This window comes from Perna viridis, chromosome 4 (genome assembly GCF_037379345.1).
Source record: "Perna viridis isolate PV_CMFRI_1.1 ecotype Kerala chromosome 4, ASM3737934v1, whole genome shotgun sequence".
NCBI classification, from domain to species: domain Eukaryota; kingdom Metazoa; phylum Mollusca; class Bivalvia; order Mytilida; family Mytilidae; genus Perna; species Perna viridis.
The window spans coordinates 41,151,931-41,175,155 of record NC_142448.1 but is presented as its reverse complement, the minus strand read 5'-3'; the positions used below and the strand labels follow the sequence as shown (position 1 = coordinate 41,175,155).

Below are 23,225 nucleotides of genomic sequence, written 5' to 3'. Positions count from 1 at the left end.
AAGAACACCTCAGACGATATGTAAGCTGATAATTCAATTATGCATATTTTAGATTCTGTATGATGACCCCCTTTTTTGTAAGAAATGTAGAGGAATTCCCTTCCGTTAAGCTTACCAATATCACCCGTGCTACACTGTCAGTAATAAATCTTCCATGAATTCTTCAGAGCTACAAGTAAAAACATGCAGAAGCAAGGCAATATATAGTCTTTTCCAGGTTAACCTTATAGATTGAACTGTATAACACAAAGAAATATAATAGACCTTTTTTTCACATTCCCGACTCTGACATCGTTTTCGAAGTTTTTTTTTAGCAAAGGGAAGTAACTCCAAACCTTGACAGACTGGGTAATCATCTGGTTACAGAAAATGAAGTGAAATTTACTATTTACTTGAAATTCAAAGATTTAGCTTATTAGAGCTACGGTAAGTATTTGTATACTTTTAAAGACTTAAACTTATTTTACATCATCTTTCTACTTGCCGAAATGAAATTAGTTTGAGAAAAATGTTTACTGTTCCTTTTTTCTCTAATGTCACCACAAACCTGATTGTCGGGTGTAAGAGAGGTACGTCCTTTTGAAAAAAAAAATGTTAAAATGGCTAGCATTCCGCAAATATGAAAGAAAAAAAAGACCATTAGCATATGTATCTTCAAAAAGAACACACACACACACACAAAAAAAAACTAATTAAAAACTATTTGAATCAAATACGAATATATTCAATTTGATACCTTGTAAGTAAATCAATAATTCAATTAAATTGTCACTTTGTCCTTTAATTTTACAATACTTATATGAAGTCAGTATAACATATTATGTAACATGCATTTTGTGTATATACTGGATATTATTTGATATGGATGTATCTTACACATCTCTTGAATAGTACAAACTCATTTACTGGATGTATACCATTCCCGCACAACACATCCCTATTCGTCGTAAAAAACTCTCGGCAGTATTTTCATGATAAACTTGAACTTTATATATTTTATGAACTCAAAATTTTAATTTAATCAAATATAAATAATATACAAATAATATCGTTAAGTTATTTCTCCATTCTCCCCATACTCCGATACGAAATCTCTAATTCCCACATCCTATTTACCCTATAGTGAGAAATAAACTCCATTTAAGTCTTTAACCAGGTCTGTTATATATATAACTTTATTATTTACTATAGTACCCGAAAAAAATGTTGTTTACTATTTGTATTCTACAATAATGTGAAACAGAAAAAAAATAATCATTATCATTTAAAAGCTACGGAATACGCACAGTTCAATGACCCAGTGGTCTTCTTTACGTAAATATTATCTGACATATCTATCTTATACTTTATGGTAATGTTCTTGCAGTATGTCGTCATTTCTATACACAAGGCTGTTAAGTACAAATCTGTGTAAGAATAAGGGAATGGATGGATTTTATGTTTCTTAATCTGGTTCTATCTGCCTCAAATGTATTCTTAACATACATGGATACATTACCTGAAACGATCCGTGCAACAAAAATTGAGATCGGTCATCGATCACCGATCATTTTCTGGTCAGTCATTGATCCCTCAAACCGGTCCATTTAACTGGTGATCGCATCACGTGACCACAGAGCGGTCAATGTATTTTACGGTTTTTGTTGTTTTCTTTGTCAATTTTACACATATATATATATACATAATGTAATAGATTTAAACATCAATTTATATTTTTATTTTACATTTCTTTTATTTAAAACAGATCTTACGTCATTTTACATAACAAAACTGCGATCAGATGGGTCATCGATTCGTTAGCGATCAATCAGTCAACGGTCACCGATCCGTCAAATCGTTGCACGGATCAGTTCAAGGACTGTAATCCGAAAAGCTATTTTGATTAATCCTGAAGCATCTGTGATATATATGTTTTTAACTGATTATATGAAAAATGATGCTAGAAAAATGTCCCACCATTTTTCCACAGTGAAAACTAAGTTTGACCTACCAATATCTAAATAAAGCAAACTTAACGAACACTTTTAAGATATTTATGGAGGTTATAAGATATAAATATTTGGATAATGCAAAAATAAAACTCTTTGGTTGTATTGGTTTCATATGCCACAATTAACCTAAACACGTTTTGCCTGATTTTTATACCGGATAGAACTTAAACGTGTCAGTGTCTGATTAAGGCACGACGCTATGTTTACAAGGTATTTGTTCGGCATTGTAATGGACCAGTAATGAATCGGTACCTAGCTTTTTGATAACGCTGATTTATTTTGTACAAAAAGTGTTAGGAAATTTAACATTTTTGTCTCTCTTCAATCTTTTTTTTTCTTGCTTTGGTTCCAAATGGTGAATCAAGTTTGTATGGAACCTTTTGACATAATAAGTACAATTCTTTTTCATTGTGTTTTTTTTTTAAATAAATATTTAGTAGCACACCAGCTAAGAATAACCCAAAATATGAAACATGGTTGGAAAGCCTACATATTTTTATTTTGATTATTTCGTATCAAATGTTATCATAAACAGAAATAAAGATGAGGTTTTTCATATTACCCATGCTCTTAGGGATAAAATTTATATAGAACATACTGTAGAATACAACATTAAGGAAGATAACCCTATAAATGGCAGCAATATACTGTAGAAACTTTTGGATTTTCAATATGGATTATCTACCAAGAGCAGAATGATTGGAATGAATAGTTATACACTTTATCATATAGACCTATAAAGCGACTTTATAACAAAAATAAAATTGTGTAACCTTTTTGGGTTGCATCACATATTACAGAATTTGCATGATTCTTACAAAGACTGCTACTTAATTATATTACTGTTACTACTACGATTCCTGCTACTATCTTTTCATTACAATCATCATCATCATTATTCCATCATCTTTTAGAACATCAGAGATAATGCATTACACCTGATGAACAACAGAGACTCTCGGCTATAGGAAACTACTGTAAACAACAGAGACTCTCGGCTGTAGGAAACTACTGTAAACAACAGAGACTCTCGGCTGTAGGAAACTACTGTAAAATTGTCGTTATTTTACTACATTTTAAGAATAATAAATTTCTGTTAAATACTAAAATCTCGAAAAAAATTTTTTTTTTTTCGTTTAACTGATATTGCTGTCATTCTATCGGCTAAACTGCCTGCTAATGAGAAAGAATGGATGCTTGAGGAATACAGGAAATCATTAATTGGCCAACTACTGACCTTTTTCGCAATTTTCCAAGAACAATTATCTACTGCTGTCCTTAGAGCTCTTCAATTATCCAAGCCGCCTTTATTAAGAAAGGATTAAGACTCATTTTGCATTAAATGACCTTGGAATCCTTAAGTAATGCTGGACTTCTTGTCAGAATTTATTTTAATTTGTTATTACAAGTAATATTAATATGAGGCGTATTTCAGAGACGTCATTAAATGCGCACGTCATTTCAACATTGACCGTCGAAATAGTTTGTGTATGCGTACAACGAGATAAGATATTTCCCACACATGTAGATATCCAGCTACGTTTCTATGGAAATAAGCAATCGTTAACAAGCCTTTTTTGTATTCCATTAAAATGCATTAGTCAATGAAAAAGGAAATATTTTACACATGTGCATGTGTTCATACCTGAATCAGTCTACGTACCTAAGAACAGACATAGTCATAAATGAGTTATATTTCTCATGCTTTCGTTGGTCTACATTTCTCTCCCTGGAGAAAATAGTTTGGTATGTGATTTCGTTTTATGCGTATTACTCTTTGAAAAAATCGGGGAACAACATAATGAAATTGTGAAGATCATTCGTACTTTATACTTTCGGAAAACAGGCAAATCGAGAAACTCTATGTGTTTTTTTAATGAAATTGCTTGTTTCTGATTTGTTGACAGTCTCCACTGTATAGATACAATTATTACATGTTTTAATACATATTTTATCACAATACAATAATAAGCAGTGAGAAGAATATAATTACTTTACTTGTAATCTTACACAACACCACATGTGCGTTTGCGTTCCCTTTAGTTAGTATGTGTAGATATATGTTAAGAATGTAAATTTGATCTTGTCATATAAGTATGGTTCTGCCTAACAACAAGCAGGGGTGATTCATCATATCTCAAGAGAATCAATGAAACAGTTTGATAGACCTTAAAAAACATTTTTTTTCTTACGTTCATGTTCTTGGATCTGCTTTTTATCGTGATATTTTTTTAAATGATTATAGTGTAAAAATCATTGTAGAACATTGTCTCATATTTTTTGTAGTAGAAGATTACAATTTTGTAACAGTTAATATTTCCATTTGGCAACTTCAGCTGCAATTTTATTTTTAAATGCAGTTTCTATGATGCCTGCTGAAAGGTTTCCAAAAAATGATTATTTGGGATAAAGAAATGCATGATTCACTTATCATAAGACTCTGCCTGGTTTTAAGGCAGAGTTGCACTTCATATTTTGTAAAGGTATAAACACAGAACATGTAGGTTTTGTGAATAATAATAATAATAATAATAATCAGAAACATATTGATGATATTGAATAAAAAGATATACAAAACAAAGCATGTACTGACCGCCCATAAGCTTCTTCTTAAAACGATATTTCGTTTGAAGGGCAAATCTGAATCTATCATCCAATACCATCTCTTACTTGCACATTATGAGATTGTATTACGGGGAGCATTTTTATGATATCAGTGATCAGAGCTGTCACATAAAATTCACAAAGTTAAATAATAAATCATATATTATTCAACATTTACTCCATAGTTTAAAACAAATTTAAATATGAATTTTATACAAAACATAACTAAAAGTTATTTCCTCATCCTCACCATTCAAAAACGAGATACGAAATTGCAATAAATTGGAAGTTTGCCCCATACATGGACTATACCAGTCCTGTAGACGATGCTTAACGAAGAAGTATAGTACTGTAAGCTTAGGAATAAAGAATGTTGTTTAGTATTTGTACTTACCAATTACGTGCAATTAACAAAATAATAATTTCAATTTTACCATATATAAAATTCCGGAATATACACAGTTCAATGACCGAGTTCACTTCTTTACGCAAATACGATCTGACATATCTATCATAACGTGTTTGGTTATACATTAATGTTTTACCGGTGTATCGTCATGTCCATACTCAGAGCTGTTAAGTACCATTCTGTGTAAGAATCATGCATGGGTTGCACAATATTTTTTTTTTCTCAACAACGTCTTTTGTGCCCCAAATATTTAAATCAGATCGATAAACCCAAAGCTATTTACACGTTAATTTATCCTAGAGCATCCTGAGGTGTCGATATTTTTTTACTGCTCATATAGGGCTAAAGTGTCCAAAAATGGTCCCTACATTGTTCATTAGTGCATTTCAACTAAATTTGACCGATCAATTTCTTAATAATTTTACGAACTCTTTTGATGGTCATTTCTGGAGTTTATGAGGTATTAAAACTTTTTATACACATTTTGCCTGATTCCTAGAAGTAATGAAACAGTACCTAGCCTGCTAAGCGGTTAAATATCAAAAGATTAAGATCTACGAATTCTTTAAATGTGACTTATGGGATCACTGGGCCGGGTTTATCAATAATAAATGTTTAATATATGTGTAATTGATACATTTTACACATGGCACAGTGAAAAATAATCTACTTTCTTATTTATTCACTTATTGATGGAATGACTTATATTTCTCAAGCTGTCATTGTTTTACATTCTTCATCCCTGGAGAACATATCTTGTGATTTCTTTATTTTACTGAGTATTCTTTGAAAACTCTTGGGGACTGCCAAAATAAATTGACCTAGAAACTCTACCACTAAATGCAGCTGCTAGCTTCTGATCTGTAGACGGTCTCCAGTGCGTCGGTACTACAGAGAACTACTTCCTGATTAATTGAATTCATTAAAATAGCGTAGATAAGCACAAAAATTCATGACTCCCTGTCATTTTATCACAGCACAATAATGAACCATTTCCCGATATAACTTTTTAAAGTAAATTACTCTTATTGTGCTCTGATATTGCCTTTTGTAGCAAATGCCAATCATATAAATATTGCAACGTTTTGTGTAAAGTACTCGCGTTTCAATGAGTTACCTCTTATCAGAACATACATGGAATAAGAACCGAATACTTACGAATTTCAAGATCCAAAATTACATTATATACATGAATAAGAGGAACCCAAAACAAAAAAGAAAGTTCTAGAATAGCATGTCAAAGGGATACTATTGTTGTAAGTTTCATGCTTCATGCAAGCAATGAAGCCTAATTTATTTAAAGTGTTTACAATTTTGGACAATTATCTATGACTATTGCACGGTTTAGTCTGACTTCTTAACTGGTGAATTGGAAAATTAAGGAAACAGGTTCTAATGGCGCTGGTGAGAGGTTACACACGGATTTGTTTGAATAGTCTCTAGTTTTTATTTTCACGTTGCGGACAGGTCCTGTGAGTTTGACTGGTATCGATGACTCTTCTGTATTGTGTCACCGATATATATGATTGGCATTTTCATATTCTCATCTTATTGAAATATGTAAACTATCACCTTAAATTAAAAAAAAAATCAAATAAAGGCGGTGGACCTAAGGTAAGCTATATCAATTTTTAAATCAATGATATGTTTGTATCATATTCAAGTTCATCAATACCTATAAAGCGTTCATCTGAAAATAGTCCAAGTTTCTTTGATGTTTACTTAACACTTGAAATCATTGATATGTCTGTATCATATTCAATTTAACCAAAGCCTATTAAGATTTCATTTGAAATCAGTCCATGTTACTTTGATGCTTACATAAGATTGATGTAAAACGCTAAATACAAATTTTAAAATGATTGCAAGAATTGTGTCAGTTACCCTAGACCTACCTCCTCAATTCATGATAAACATGAAACTACTCTGCTAACTGTTCACAGTGCAATTCATTATCTTGAATATATTAATTCAATTTTTAAGTAGCTGTCTTTGTAAGAATCATGGAAAATCTGAAAAATGTGATACACCCAAAAAAAGGCTACATATTTTTATTTTTGTAATTAAGTTGTTTTATGGGTCTATACTATGAAATGTGTAATTATTCATTCAAATCTGCCTGCTCTTAGGAGATAATCAACATTGAAATTCCAGTAGACTCTAGTGTATTTCAGCGTCATTTACAGAGTTATCTCCCTTAATTCTGAAATCTACAGTGCATTCTATATTATTTTTATCTCCTAAGAGCACAGGCTATATGAAAAAACACATGTTAATTTCTGCTTACTATGACATTTCAAACAAAATATCAAAAGTAAAAATATGTAGGCTTTTTACCCATGAATCACATTTTGCATAATCCTTAGTTGAATATTTTGAGTGCAAATAAAAAACATCGCATTGCAGAGAACAAACCTAATAAAATATTAACGATATTTCACAGTAGGAAAATTACGGGAAATTGAAACGTTGCATGTGTACTGTTTTAATTGATGGAAATAAAAATTAGATAAAGCGCTCTCCCAAACCAAATTTTTATTACGCATGATTGTATAATATCATTCTAATTGACAAATTACTATGCTATAATATTTTTGCTGAAAGTATAATAAAGACGGTAAATTATTCTGAAAAGCAATTTATTTTACAAAATCTCCTTAAAACCTATACAAATTAATTTTGCAAAATAATCAATTATGCAAATGAATAGCGGTAAAATTAAAAAATCAAACTTAGAATGCATATACCAACAAAGAATGTAAATTCCATGCAAAACACGTTTTACATCAACAATATTGAGGATATGATTTTTAATGCATTGTCATTCAAAACAAAAAAAACAAAAACAAAAACAAACAAAAACAAACAAAAACAAAAACAAACAAAAAAACAAACAAAAAAACAAAAAAACAAAAACAAAAACTAAAACAACAAAAACAAGACAAACAAAATAAAATAAAATAAAAGACGTATAACATAACAAAACAAAACAAAACTAGACAAAACATAAAGAAAAAAAAAGAAAAAACCCAAAAAACACGAATTTAGGTTAAAACAAGAATAATAACACACAGCCAAGAACTTATTATAAATCTTGGTAGCAACTTGCAAAGTGTATATATACTTTTGTTATAATTTTCAATTCAAGGTAAATCAAAATAATCATGGTCGTTCAAAACCTTGGTCACAATACAGTTAACGAAATAAGTTTAATCACATGGTCTGTACGAGTAATCAAGGGAACCCAGATTCTATCAGAAATCAAAAGAATATAATCTTGGGACGAAGTCCAGATGTGAAAAACAGACAAACACAACAAAGAACATAAATTAACCAAAATAAAGCAAATCCGACTCATGAGGTGTTTTGGAGCTCTTCTCAATCCGTTTTTTTCTCTACATTCCAGTCTACTTTCATAACCACAAATTTCTCTTTCATATTTGACCGCTGGTACCATAATGGACATTTTTTCGTTAATTTTTTAAACTGGTAATGTATGTTTTATTGTACTATGCCAAGTTTATCTACTCGAAACGGATATATTTCATGTAGATAGTCAATTAGTTATGGACGGCCACTTGAGATATTTAAATGACAATGTTCTTCATACAAGCTTAGCGAATATGCTGAAATATACATGCTACCATAGAGTTCATACATTTTTTAAATGAAGACTAATCAGAAGGGGAATCGGTTTCTCCAAGGGAATATTAAAAAAATGAAAAATGAAAACTGGTGAGAGACCTCATGCGCATTTATAATTATTAGTTAAAAATGAAAGAAATGCAATGTCCATCGTAAAATAATTTTTGCGTATACAGAGTAAGTAGTATATAGCAGTTTGATTGTATTTCTTTCTTATTTGTTAATTCTATTTCCCCAAAAGATTCTATTTCACGTGGTACATGTTTTTTGTTTTATTTTCACAGTTGAATTTGTTAATCAATAACTGTCGTATTTGTTTAAGAAACATTTATTTGCAATTAATGTTCATTTTGTTTTACCTTTGACTTTCCGTTTTCCCGAGATATTCTTCCATTGCCTTGATGTGTTGTTCTTACAGTTCAGGTTTATATATTGGTCTATTCATACAGTATGTCAGTAATAATAAGAATATCGATCTTTACTGTTTGTAGTCTCTGTAGTAAGAATGTTTAATTTTACTGAAGGATTCTGATTTTGTTACAAATTAATCATTATCATTTGATGTTAGAGTGTGTTGCGATTTCTTTAAATAAGAAGATGAAATGGACAAAGTGTAATTTTAACAACTGCTATTATGGTGTTCCATTGACTAATGCCCAGTTTTTACCCAGCAAAAGGTGTTGGAAAGATGTGATTTACAGTGTTGAACTGTTCTCCTATGCATCTACAATCATAATGTTTTAGTACTGTTTATGTTTATTATGTACCATTCTGTGTCAGAATAAGGCAAAGGATGGCACATCATTTAGTAATTTTTGCCTAAAATATATTCAGTACATCTAGAAAACAACCAAAATGCTATTTATATTTATTCCGAAAGCATCTGTGACGTAGATATTATTTGACTGCTTATATATGGAAAGAGTGCGGGAAAATTTTCCAGCCATTTTTCCATAGTGCATTTCAACTGATTTTGACTTATCTATATCTTAAAAAAGGCAAATTAATCACTGAAATCACAAGGGTAGTTGACATGGGGATCCGTTCGCAGGTAAACACGAGGAAATTTATTATCAAAGGCACTGCTATTTCTTGAATCCAAAAATGTCCGGAAATATCGCATTTTGTGTGCTGATGCAATTAAATTAATACAAAGATAATATAATACTAATAAAAAAAACACAGTCATAGTTTAAACAAATTTATTAAGTAATTGCATGTTTTAACATCAAACCAAATCCATAGAATGAAACGAACAATAGCAAATTAATCACAGGATTCAGAAACAAGACTGAAAGTCTTATATCAATCCGTCTGAAATCATGAATAATAATTATGTCATATATCATAGCTCAAGGAAGTAGTGCTCTAGTGCTTATAGCGTGCATTTGATGAGTTTCGTGCAACGCGAAGAGGTTGATATTTAATGCTCTATGTATTTACTCCAGTCATAAGGAATTATTAAAATTATTCAAAAGAAGTTACTGTGTAATTTGGGTTGTTAATTTGAGGCGTTTGCTCTGTATCAAAAAGTTTTGAGCACACTCATGATTAATGATGTGCATAGAACAGAATAAATACACAAACTCACCAATACATGAGTATAGATTATCGATTAACTGGTAGTAATATAGGTAAATGATTTTGGGTCTATTTGTGTCTGTTGTACTATATAAAACTGCCTTTATTTATGATGAAACCAAACAGAACGTTTAAATTTGCATATGCAGGAAGTCGGATTTTTTGTTCGCTATACCATCGCAATACAATAATATGATATACATAGATGGCGGAGCACATAATGCTACTCTCTTGGATTATATTGCTAGGGCTTTATTTCTTCGTATTTCGTTCTCTTTTCCTAGTTTGCAGTTTTGATATATATTTATTCTGTTCGCTACTTGTGTTTTAGACCGTTTTTGACTCCTGTTTTTTGCGTTTTTGTTTGTACTTGGATTTTTATGTTTCTGAATTGTCCAATATTGACGCTTCAGTATTATTTTGCCGATACTATATACAGATTACGTTAACTACGGTAAAAAATTTTATATAAAAATCAATAGAAGCAGATTAAATTTTAAACAATATATAATCAAACATATTGACCATTAAGGGGCAAGGAAAAGAACGAGATAACAATAAACGCGAAAAAAATGGAGCATCAATATGCACCAGGACAAAATAATCAAGGTAAAAGACCAGAAAAGGAAATCAGACACAAATACACAAGAATCAGGTTCCCTGGTCAATATAATAAGCGAACCTAGGATCGCTATAAATATATACTCAAGTCACGAGCGATGGATATACAAAATATGAAATTATCTAAAGTAACTTTATTAATATACAGTTGTATCGGAAGGAAATATAAGTAATTTGAAAGAAATATTTATTTTTTTTAATTTGAATATTAGAATGTATATAAATAACAAACATGACGTCTTATCCGCTCATCCAATCAAAGAACAAAAGACGTTCCCCGGGGTTATATTTTAGAGAAACTTGTGGAACGAAAAGAGTACCCTTAACATACCAGCCAAGTAGCTCTTAGTATGTCATGTCCGGGTAGACGAAAGAGGAAAAGCAAAACTATAACAATCGGTTATCATGTGCAAGTGGATATACCATGACTATCCACGAGTTCATGATGACGACCATAAATAATCTGTGGTAATGACTACAGAGTTGAAGCAACTTAATCCTGTTACAGAGCATAATGGTAAAAAGTCGAGTACGATAAAAAAAAAGCTTATTTATGGAAAGCTCTGACATAACAACAAATTAAATGAAATGGAGTAATAATGGCAATCGTCTTATAGTTTGGTTATTTGGTAATGAATTATAGAAAAAAAGTGCATATATAAGAAGTAAACATGATATTTGTTTTCATTTAAACAAAATACGCGACATAATCAAACAATATTTTGTCAAATATTACTTTCTGTCGTCGAGATTATCAGTTGTGTCTTCCTACTCTTTAGTGCTAATTAATACTGTCGTCGAGATTAACTGTTGTTTATTCCTACCGTATACTGCTAACTAATACTGTCGTCGAGATTAACTGTTGTGTTTTTCCTACCTTTAAGTGGTAATTAATACTACAAAAGGCGCAAAGGCGGAACACATAGGACATTTCTATCGTTAGTATATTCAATTTGCATTGTTTTGTGTCAAGTTGTTTTTTTTTTAAATTGTGCTACTTTTTTACTTATTTGTTATATATATGTAAAAAATAAAAGTTGTACCTCGCTTTTGTTGTGCCAGGATTCTCGAGAGATTTGATTATTGATATACGTTTACTGTAAATTAAGTTAAGTCTTATTTATATTAAATCATACATGCGTATGAAAAGCCTACTGACAAGGCGTTGTACAAATAATGAGCCCAAACACAATTACAAGAAGAATCCTGACATTTAGATCTAGATCTTCCAAATAGAAGATATTTCTTATGATTTGTCATGCTAGGAATTTAACAAGGCTTATGGCTTAACAACGTGTCATGGTAAAAGCTATGACAAATGTGAATACAGGTTTTTGTGTTATTAAATACAAAAAAATATCTTTGAAATTATATTTATATCTAGTTAACAATGTCACAGATAAAGAATAGTATAAGTAAAATGAGAAAAAAAAGAGAAAAGAGAAAAAAAAGTAAACGCTAATCAAAAGCACGCAACAAACATAAACAGACACCTACAACAAACACGCAACACTAAATTATCTGGAATGTCAACCAGATGTAATAGTTGGTAGGTAAATCTCAAGCGTTCTAGCTCAATATATCATACAATGTAAAAAAAAAACATTTCGAATATAAGTTTAAATGTTATAGTCACGCTTATAATCAATTTTTAAGGTTTACAAAGAAATTTCTCTACATCATGACTTAACAAAATATCAGTCATTTCAGACAACGTAACTTAAATGTAATCTTAACCAAACCTAAAATTCCTGATAGATGTGTTATAAAAAAGAAAAAAAAAACACTGTTAAAGTGGAAAAAACTGTGTACCAAACAAGGATATTTTTTCGACTTTTTTATTTCTGTTTTAAATCAATTGTTAAGCTTTAATACACGTGACTGTCATATAAAAAAAACTGTAAAATGGAATTTTCAAATTTTTATTAGTCAATCAATGACACAATACAATACAAAATGTTTACATACGTACGTTGCTACAATTCATGTTTGAATCCCTCTATCCGTAAATGTATTTGGGTCGTTAGTTATGTTGTCCGAACAAGTACAGTTAGAAACTTCTTTATCAACGAGGGCATTAGATTCATCGGGATATGGGTGCACACATTCACCCTTAGCAATGCCATGGTTTTCAGCTAAGGTAAGTGTTGTCATTTCATACTTTTCTTCCTTGTGATTGTTGTTACGTCCATTTTTTCGTCTTCCGCTTGCTTTTGTAAAAATACTGTTTTCATGCACTAAGCTTTTATTTACATCAGCTGATGATGCACATTTAAATGCTTTGGCAAAACTTTTTCTGAAGTTTTCACTTAAAAAGGCATACACGAGAGGATTGAGCATACTGTTCGCAAACGTTAGAACGGTAAATGCGTTGATTGCATAAATCTTCCATTTTGCGGGAACAGTGCCGTTTGGTTTAAAAGTAAGGTTTACTTGTAATAACCAATGGGGCAACCAACAAATAACGTATACAGATATAACTGCTAAGACCATTCTAGTTACTTTCCTGTGCGAACGTTTCTTTTCCTTCGATTTTGTTTTCGGTCCAACTGTTCGCAATCGACATACCACGGAAAGATAGAAAACTGATATCATAGAAACAGGAATAGCAAAACCTAAGAGGAAAGTGTACCATGTAAAGGCTTTATCTGGTGATATCAATTGGTTCCTAGGCCATTTAATTGTACATGTTTTCCAATCACTATTCTTCCGATTCGGTACAGCGGTTGAATATAATATAATGGGCAGCATGACAACGAAGGATACAGTCCATATACAAAGACAAATGAAAAAAGCTTTGGTTGTTGTACGGTATTGTGCAGATCTAATCGGATGGCAAACAGCAAGGTATCTATCCCCACTAAGTGCCGTAAGAGTGAACACACTTGTAATGAAGTTTATGGAATAAAGCACGAAGAAGATTTTACACATTGCCGTCTCAAATACCCAATGTTCGAGAATGGTAGTTGTTATCAGAAAAGGTAAACTGATAAGAAAAAGAACATCCGAAATCGCCAAATTTAGAATATACAAATTTGTTACTGTTTTCATCTTGGCAAATCTTGTAACTACGTAAATAACCAACATATTTCCAATCAGTCCAGCTATACATATAATTGTGTATGAAGAAACAAGGAAAACTGTCATAGCTGCTTTGTTTATTGCTTCAAAGGGTTTTCCCGTTCCGTTTGTAAGTTTTTCAGTGAGGTTCCCATCACAAAACATGAGCCCAGAATCACTTGCGTTCATTGTGAAACTGATGTAAAAAGTCGTCAAATACCAATCCAGTTGCTTCTACTTTTCCTTCGGTTATGTGGTGTAAATCAATTAAACAGTTTTCCACCGAAATAGTTTGCAAGATCCATTAGGTTATAACGACAAATACGAGGTATTTTACCAACTAATGGTATTGAATTTTCCGCCTGTATCGCAAAATAATTAAGATATTGGAAGACGGTCTTCAGCTTGGTGAAGTTCTAGACTCAGAAACAAATAACAAAGTTTTTACTCTCAGAGGATTATTTCTGGAGAGGTTATCAGCCAATCAAATTATTATATTTTGTCTATAGCGTAAGTAGGCACGGCTAGAGAAGAGTTTAAAACATCTTTAGAATTTATTCATTTGCGGATAATGAAAGTAATGAAAGGCTGAAACACTAAATGAGAATAGTAGACGACAATTTCCTTTTATAAGCCATCTGATCCAATCAGTAAAAAAAAAAAAAAAAAAAAACAATTCAGTAGATGATTGTATATTGAATCCACAATGCTACTACATATACAAAATTGATTTTTGGTAACACTACTAATCATTGAACTACTTTACGTTTTTGCACGTCGACCACACTTTAATATTCACATCATAAACCTTTTGTTACGAAATATTACATTAAGTGACTATACGTGTTTATTTATTCATACCGTTTCCAATTTAGAGGTCGAATAACGCTCTTTCCAGTAATGACTGTAAGCTTGTAATATTGCATCTAGATGCTTGATTTTGAAGACATTCCGTTGCACCTGGTCCATGCCCTAAATGTTAAATGGAGTCAGGTGGCTCACTTTTTTGTTTGTGTGTTTGTCTTTTTGCTTATCCAGTCGTTGACAAGTCAGAATGAAAAAAAAAATCCAAAAATAAGAACAGTCGACTATAGTATTGCCTTGATGGATGCATCAATGAAGTAAAAAAAAAAAAAATAAACAAAAATAAACAACAAAAGACAAAAAAAAATAATACCAACAAAAACAAAGCAACCCCCCCCCCCCAAATGCGGGTTGCTGATTGTGGCATATATCAACAATCTACCTAAAAAACGTAAATTAAATTTTGCAAAGAAAATTGTTTTTGGCTAGCGTACTTAGTGCAAAAATAAGAAACTCCATTTTATTTCATATATCTTTTGGTTAAAAAGTCACAAAATCTTACACCCGCTAAAATAACCCGGAAAAGGTACATCGTTTGATAATCAAAGACACTAGCTTCTATGCTACGACGAAATTTTTGATTCAGTAAATACCTCATGGCAAATAGCAAACTAAGAGCCGATGGTCTACATTTGGACTGTACAAGACAAAACAGTATTAAAATATTTACATTAAACAAATCAAAGCTAATTTTATTAGAGTAATCATAGAAACCAAGATCCTAGCGGAAATCACAATAATGTACAGAATTGTTTTTAGAGACTAAGAGAAGTATTCGATTAGTTTCATTGATTGTCTTGAGATATGATGAATCGCCACCTGCCTTGTTTTTTAGGCAGAACTTAATATTCATTAATAAAACATTGCATGTAGTAACTACTCAGCTTTCTTCCAAGTTTGTTATATAATGATATATTATAATGAATGAAAGAAAAAATCAAGAAAAGAAACAAATTGGTCTGAGTATGCTAGAAATCATTGCGTTTCGATAATTTAACCAATATATTCCAGCTCTTCAGTGTTTTGAAAAAAAATTGAAGATTAAAATGTCAGTCCTCATTTTTTGAAGCTTAAATGTATAATTTTGTTAAAATTCTTCATGATCAAATAATTTGAAAAAATGAAGTAAAATTTTAATGTAATATCTGTGTGTTCAATTTTAATATCGTTCACCTTTCGTAAGCGTTTACCTTCTTTTGCTATTTATAACATTATTTATGAACTTGAAACAACTGAAGAACGTTCCTCTAAAGGTACATATAAATCCAAGTGCGAAAATCAAGTTCGGGATATCTCTGTCCTCGACTCTTCTGTTTGTGGCTAATTGTAGCTTAAAGTAATTAATCAATTAAACATTAACATGTATAGAGATTAAATGTTTTTTGCACTCAAATTACTACACATGTGTGGTGTTCTAAAAGATATTAAAACAATAAATTCGGTTGACTACTTACAAAAACAAAAACAAAAAACCAAACCAAACCACACACACACACACACACACACACACACGAACCAGCAACTACAGAAACAATACATGTAACAGCAAATCATAAATAAATAAATAAAATACAATAAATAAAATATAAGATAATAATAATAATAATAATAATAAGAATAATAATAAAAAAAAACAACAATTTTATCAGAATCATAAATAGTTCATAAGCAGCAGCATCATCTATTTATTTTATTATTTATTATTATCCTGATTCATTATTTGTTGTTGTTGATATTTTGTATTGGTCGTTTGAAACTCTGTCTGTAGTGATACAAAAGCTGAAGTATGTTGCGCTAACGTGTAAACAGACTGAACGGAATACCAGTCATCGATAAAATACAAAAATGAATTCAAAACATGCTATCAAGCAGTTAAATAAAAAATAAATAAAATAAAATTCGACTATTATAACAGATTTCACCAGACCATAAGCGCTACAATACAATAACATCTAGCAAAGTCTAATAATAATGGATACTTTACTATATGTATAACGGTCGTATAAATTAAGAAGGCCTTTATCGAATAACCTTAACAGAAAAACACGTAAAACGGTATTTTGATGTTTGACATTATTCGTTAATCAAAGACAAATGCTTGATAAATGTGTCTCTTAGTTTTTCTCACGAACTCGTTTGTTAAATAAATTAACAATAACTGACAGAAACGGTACTATCTGAATATTTTCCTTCATTGGAAAAAAGTCCTTTTTAATTCTGCTTTATCTCGTAATATTAGAGAAACTTGTATATGTCGACAAAAGTGGAAACATACGCTTCAGTGTGTTGAGAATTCCAGTTTATTTGGAATATGTGAGCATATATCAATTTAATTTAAAATTTAGAGGGAGAATCAGAAGTTCACAAACAATTGCTGGTATAAAATATGACGTATATAATATTACCTCACAGTGCTATCTCCCGTTCAGACGTCATTTGTAAATGTATACGATCTTTTTGCGTCTAAGTTGTTTTCAAATCTGCTTAAAGAAAAATTGTGAGACTCAACATGTGTTTTCCTCAGGTCGATAAACAGTAACCACAGAATGGTAACATAAATCCCACAGTATTTGTCACCTTCACCCTTCAGATGTATGATTGTATGCTCAACTACAGCTGTCTATCCGTAAGCCGTTACTTGCGCATATATGTGATGATAAAACGGCTATCAGGTTTTATATTTAGTCATCGGAGTAGCTAAGGTGCTAACAAATTAAGTAGTTGTCTTTGTAACAATCATGCCAATTCTGTAATTTGTGATACACCTCCATTCTCATTTTCGTTATTTAGTAGCTTTATAGGTCTATATGATGAATTTTTCAATCTAATCTGTTTGCTTTTAGGAGATAATCCACATGGAAAATCAACAGTTTCTTTTGTATTTTAGTGTCATTTATATAATTATCTCCCTTGATTTTGATGTGTACAGTACATTTTATATAATTTTTTTAATCTTTTAGGAACGAGGGTATATTTATATGAAAAGCTGTATTTCTGTTTTCATTATCATTTAAAACAAAATATCAAACATAACCATCTACAGGCTTTCCTGTCATGAATCACATTTAACATGATTTTTATCTGGAGTGCTTCATAATATTCTTTTACTCTGAGAAGAAAAATGTGAAACAACAATAAGTTCAACTGATACAAACTATGTGTATCTGCAAATTTGATATCATTCATAATCGGAAAGTTAAGAACATTGAAAGAGTAATCAAGGGAACGTAGATTCTAGCGGAAATCAAAAGAATGTATATTAGGGACAAAGACCCGACATGGAAAACAGACAAACACAACAGAGAACATAATGTAACTAAAATAATACGTACAAAGTAACAAAAGTAAATGAGTAACCCGGACTCCACTACAAACTGGGAACATGGACTAGGTGCACCGGTAGGATAAGCGTCCTCTGTTTTTTTCCAGAAGTAGCCGCCGAGTTGCTTATAAAAAGTCAAGTGCAGGGTAGACGAAAGTGGAAACAAAATTGGCACGTTGAACAAATCAATTTGCATGGTGTAGATGGATACAACGTAACGATCCACGAGTTTATGGTGACGACCATAACACTTCTGTAGTGGTGACTTATATCTTGTAGCAACATAACACTGTTCCAGAAGCCTAATTGTTAGCAGTCTAGTACGGTTCAAAAAGTCTTTGAGTCACGGCAAGCTCTGGCATAGCGCGTGTGATATGAAATCTCCCTACGCAGGTGCTGAAAAACGACATTGAGAATATGTATAACCTACAGAACAACGGATATAGAAACGATCAAAGAAGTAATTTGTAGTATTAGGTTATATTACTACAGTAAAAACGTAAATCAAAATGCATTCAATAAGTTATAAAGATTGAGTTAAATGTAGCAACAACGTTGTTTTATGACTTTTCTTTCTTTTTATTTTCTTTTGCTCTCTTGGCTTGATTTTATTTTATTTCAGAAGTTATCATTTAAATTTTGATGTCACAATCCACTACAGTTGTGCAGTGACTGCTGACTCCCATACTGATTTGCATGTACACTTTTTATAGTTTTTTCTATACCAGGCATCAATTGTGTTTGGTGTATGGACTATTCAATTCCTATTTTCTTCAACCACTTTTATATCCTAATTCATAATTTGGTGATACCTTATCGTGGAAGGTATAATTCCCAACCCTCCGATTTAATATCATGTATGGCGAAATTTATCTTTGTTAACTTTCGTTAGATACGAATGCCACATTATCTTTATGATACCATAATCAAATTTTATGGAAGCATTTCACATTGATAATACAAAAAAGTTATTCTTATACAATAAATAACATAATATAAAAAAAATCATCACACATACTATATGGATTAATGAGACAATCTTATGACCATACAGCAGTTTTGAAGCTGGCATCATTTAGGCTCACTTTAAATTAACTTTGTAGTATTGAATTGCGACCTTATTGTGTGTGATTAATTTAAATCAATATGATTATTTTGAATTCTTGAACGACTACGAATTTGCACATTTCTGCAGTATAATACGCAAGTTGCATAATACAAACTTTATTTCCTCTAATCTGAATAGGTTAGGCTTTCACGGAAGGATGCTTTCAAAAGGATTCGTTTAATTAAATTTTTAAGCCCTAGATGTTTCAAAGTATAAAGTGTTGCAAATTAAAATTTAGAATCAATTATTTGAAAGGCGGAAAACAAATTATCTTAGTTTGAAAAATTAGTTTTCTGTTCTGTTTTACAATGAGAACTATCTAGGGCATTTCTTTCTATTTTTCAGCCAAACCACCTCTAATGATTACGTTTGAGATCAAATACATGAAACGCAGTAGTTATTTTAGTATTTGGTTGTGACAAGAGTTTCATCATTGAGGATTATTTTGAATTATTTTGAAATACGTTGGTGTTTCTTTCTCTATAATTACAGATTTGAAAGCTAACTATGACATTTACAGGAAGAACACTCAAGCTTTGAAAAATGATATCTTTTTATACTTGCAGCAAATGAAATCTGAGTCTCATTTATGACAAGCCATCCCATTATAACGACCGAGAGCTAGAAATCATGGCATAGTTCTCCGGATGAGCCACACCGAGAATTCGAAAACTGGTGTTCAGTGTTTCTTCAAAAACTAATTTGTCCAACGTTTCATAGTTTTCCTTTCCTCTTTTTTCTACCCTGGACTTGCTTTTCATGAGCAACTCGGTGAGTGTTTCTATAAAAGCAGAGAACGCTTACCCTGCTGGTTGACCTTGGCATGCTCTTGGTTGTTGTTGGAATCCGAGTTGCTCATTTTTTTTGTTATGTAGTACGCATTATTTGGGTTTTTTTATGTTCTTTATTGTATGTTTCGGTTTTCCATGTCTGATTTTTGTCCCTGAATTACATTATTCTGCTAGAATCTTGGTTCCCTTTATTTACATGTTACCAAGGACGAGGCATTTTACAGAAAGACTGGCTATTGGTTAGACTGGACTAAGTTATGTTCGTATGAGTGATTTGACATTCCTATCAGCAGGCTGTTGCTCTTCATAGCTAACATTACATTCGACTCAGCTTGTTTGCAAGTACAAAAAGGATGTGCTTGTTTGACAAACATCTATCTATCTATCTATCTATCTATCTATCTATCTATCATTGTCTTGATTTTAATATTTACATGCAGTGTATATGTCGTCGGTATATTCAAACATTTAAGAGAATTTCAACGAAATTATGAGCATGTAAAAAATAACATTAATGTAAAATATTTATATTTCAAACCTTTTGTAACGTATCTTTATAAAATATTGTAAACACCATGCAACAAGGGTCCAAAATATATACATTTAAATTGATCATCCCCAGTATAAACGATATTTCCACTACATTCCTGAAATGTTAACCACCTTTTGAGTCGTGAGAAGAATACTGATATTATAACATTTGTACTCGGAAGATTATTGGTTTCAATAACTTCGTAACATCAACACTAGTTTTTTTTTTTTTTGGACAACGTTTATTTCGGAGAATTTTTATTCCAATTGCAAATAATATTTCTTCAGAATGAATCTTGCATTAGAACTTACGGACTGTTAGATTTCTCGTATGTTAATGACGAGATTTTAAATACACGCCAAACCTCGTGCTAAATGTAACAATATATTCTGGTTATTCATTCGCTACAATATAAACAAGTACTATCTTAAAAAAAACGATAGCCGACGCTGTTACTTCTTTTTACTTTTTTGTTCTTTTTACTTATTTTTTCTACATTTCATTCAGAAAATAACACATGGCAGGCAATTTCAGTTTTCGATACAGTTTTTTTTTCGAACGCCACTAAGTTATCAGTATTCGGCCAATCGGGAAACAGAATTGCGATCAGGTGACTTGCGTTTCCATGGAAGAGCGTCTTTGAGGTGCAGTTGGTAATAGCGAAACTATACCAACTGCGTCGGAAAAAGATGTATATATCATACGTCTAGATAAGCAAACTCTTGATAATTTGCTTATTAATTGGTATGTGTAAAAATTCCCACTAACATTCTAAAAAAAGTTCGTAATTGAATAAGCCCTAGTCCGTGTACATACATGAATCCCATTTTTAACAATTATATGTTTTAATTGTATTTTTATTATTTGTACATGTTAAGTATTATTCAAGAATCACAAAAACAAGCGTGAATATAACACAATCGATAAAATCCTAACAAGTATACAAATAGATACGCAAAAATTTCAAACAAAACTAAAACAAAGAAGCAAAACCAGGAACACGTACAAGAGAAGTAGCAAGTGTTTTTTTCTATAAATTTTTCCGTCTTAATAAAACTTTGCAGAAGCCAATAACAATTACAACAAAACTATGACTTAGTTGTATACACCAAACATATCGATACATCAACTAAGTTTAATTACGCAATCTAAATCGTATACAAATAAATGGGTATTTGAGTATACAGGTAACACCTAATGTTTTCACGATCAAAAATCATTTGAGAAAATCCGCGAATATGTATAACAAGCACTTCAAATGTAATAACATAAACTTTAATACTCAGGAAAATGCTTGAAAAACTTTCCTTGTCAAAAATAAGTACCAGATAAAAAATAAGTCGAATGGCTGCTTTTCTTTTTTTAGTTACAACAAATATATTGCGACGGTATTTCTAGATAACCACCGCATTTTCACATTACTCGACGTTTATAGATTGAATTTTATAGCATACTTAGCGGGATTCTTGGGTCTATGAAAGCCTTTATTACTGTTAGATTTATTTTTTGGACCAAAATAAATAAATTGAAAGACGTCCATATGATTCTTGCGAATACTTGGTTTATTCTTACCCTACCAGTGCACCTGGTCCATGCACCCAGTTTTTAGTGGAGTCCGAGTTGCACATTTGCTTTTGTTATTTTGTATGTATGATTTTAGTTACTTTATGTTCTTTGTTGTGTATGTCTGTTTTCCATATCTGGTCTTTGTCTCTGGATTGCATTCTTTTGATTACCGCTATAACCTTGGTTCCCATGATTACTCTTTAAATTAGCATGTACTTCCAATATTCAAATGTGACAATAAATTGCAACCACATAGCTTAACAGTTGTATGTTTGCTTAAATTACTTATCTCTAGCGTATGAAAACGTTAACTATGCATCAAATGCTTATATTTTTTTACATTTTATTTTCGTTAGAATCCTGGTTCCCTTGCTTACTCTTGTTATAGAATATAGTTGTGAGCAATATATGTGCATGCTAACTTATTACGATAGCACATAATAAACGATCCCTTTTTGTCATGTTGGATATAGATAGAGACACTTAGAGAAATGTCTATTAGGTCTTTATTACGCCTTGTATTTAAAATGTAAATGTGTACAGCTGGAAAGCCATTGACACCGGAGATTTCTTTCTGATGTCCAGATTTTGATTTAAAAGTCTTAAATCATTTTTATCGTTTCAACGGCACAATTAAAAACCGTAATTACACTTACTTATCGTGTTTCAAAAAATAATTAATAGTATGTGTGGCTGCCTGAATAATTCATATTTTTACTAACTCTTTATACTTTATGATGGGAAACATATTTGAAGAAATCAAACGTCATGTGGAAAGTTGGGAGGAGTCACGCGTCAATTGAATCATGAAACTTGCCGTTCACAAATCGAGTGATGGGCATTTATGTGGTTAATATTATGAAAAAAATCATATAAAACATTGAATATCCCAATAAGAAGAAAAACAAATCTAGGGGATGTAATTGTGTCAAGCTTTTCTGACCTACCTACACGCCAGTGACTGGTTCATAGACGTCATAACTTAAATACATTCGGAACGTTTCGGATTTATCGAATGAAAAAAATAGTTAATTCTAGAAAGGTGTTTCTAAAAAAAAAGAAAACTATTTTTGGTCTCATCATATTGTTTGACAATTTGTTTTTGTAATTATCAATGTCGAAATAGTCAAG

The 23,225-nt window shown here is 31.3% G+C and overlaps 1 protein-coding gene and 1 long non-coding RNA gene across 2 annotated transcripts in view; both read right to left on the bottom strand.

Moving 5' to 3' along the window:
- Positions 1 to 23,225, bottom strand: part of LOC148620102 (uncharacterized) — a 117,033-nt gene that overhangs the window by 76,299 nt on the left and 17,509 nt on the right. The window lies entirely within an intron of this gene.
- Positions 12,835 to 14,783, bottom strand: LOC148620104 (somatostatin receptor type 2-like). Its single transcript, XM_088576837.1, has one exon. It carries the CDS (start codon positions 14,098 to 14,100, stop codon positions 12,835 to 12,837), a length of 1,266 nt encoding a protein of 421 aa, XP_088432963.1. The 5' UTR covers positions 14,101 to 14,783.

Excerpts from the sequence above, each read along its gene's own strand:
- LOC148620104 (XM_088576837.1), bottom strand. The coding sequence starts at position 14,100 with ATGAACGCAAGTGATTCTGGGCTCATGTTTTGTGATGGGAACCTCACT.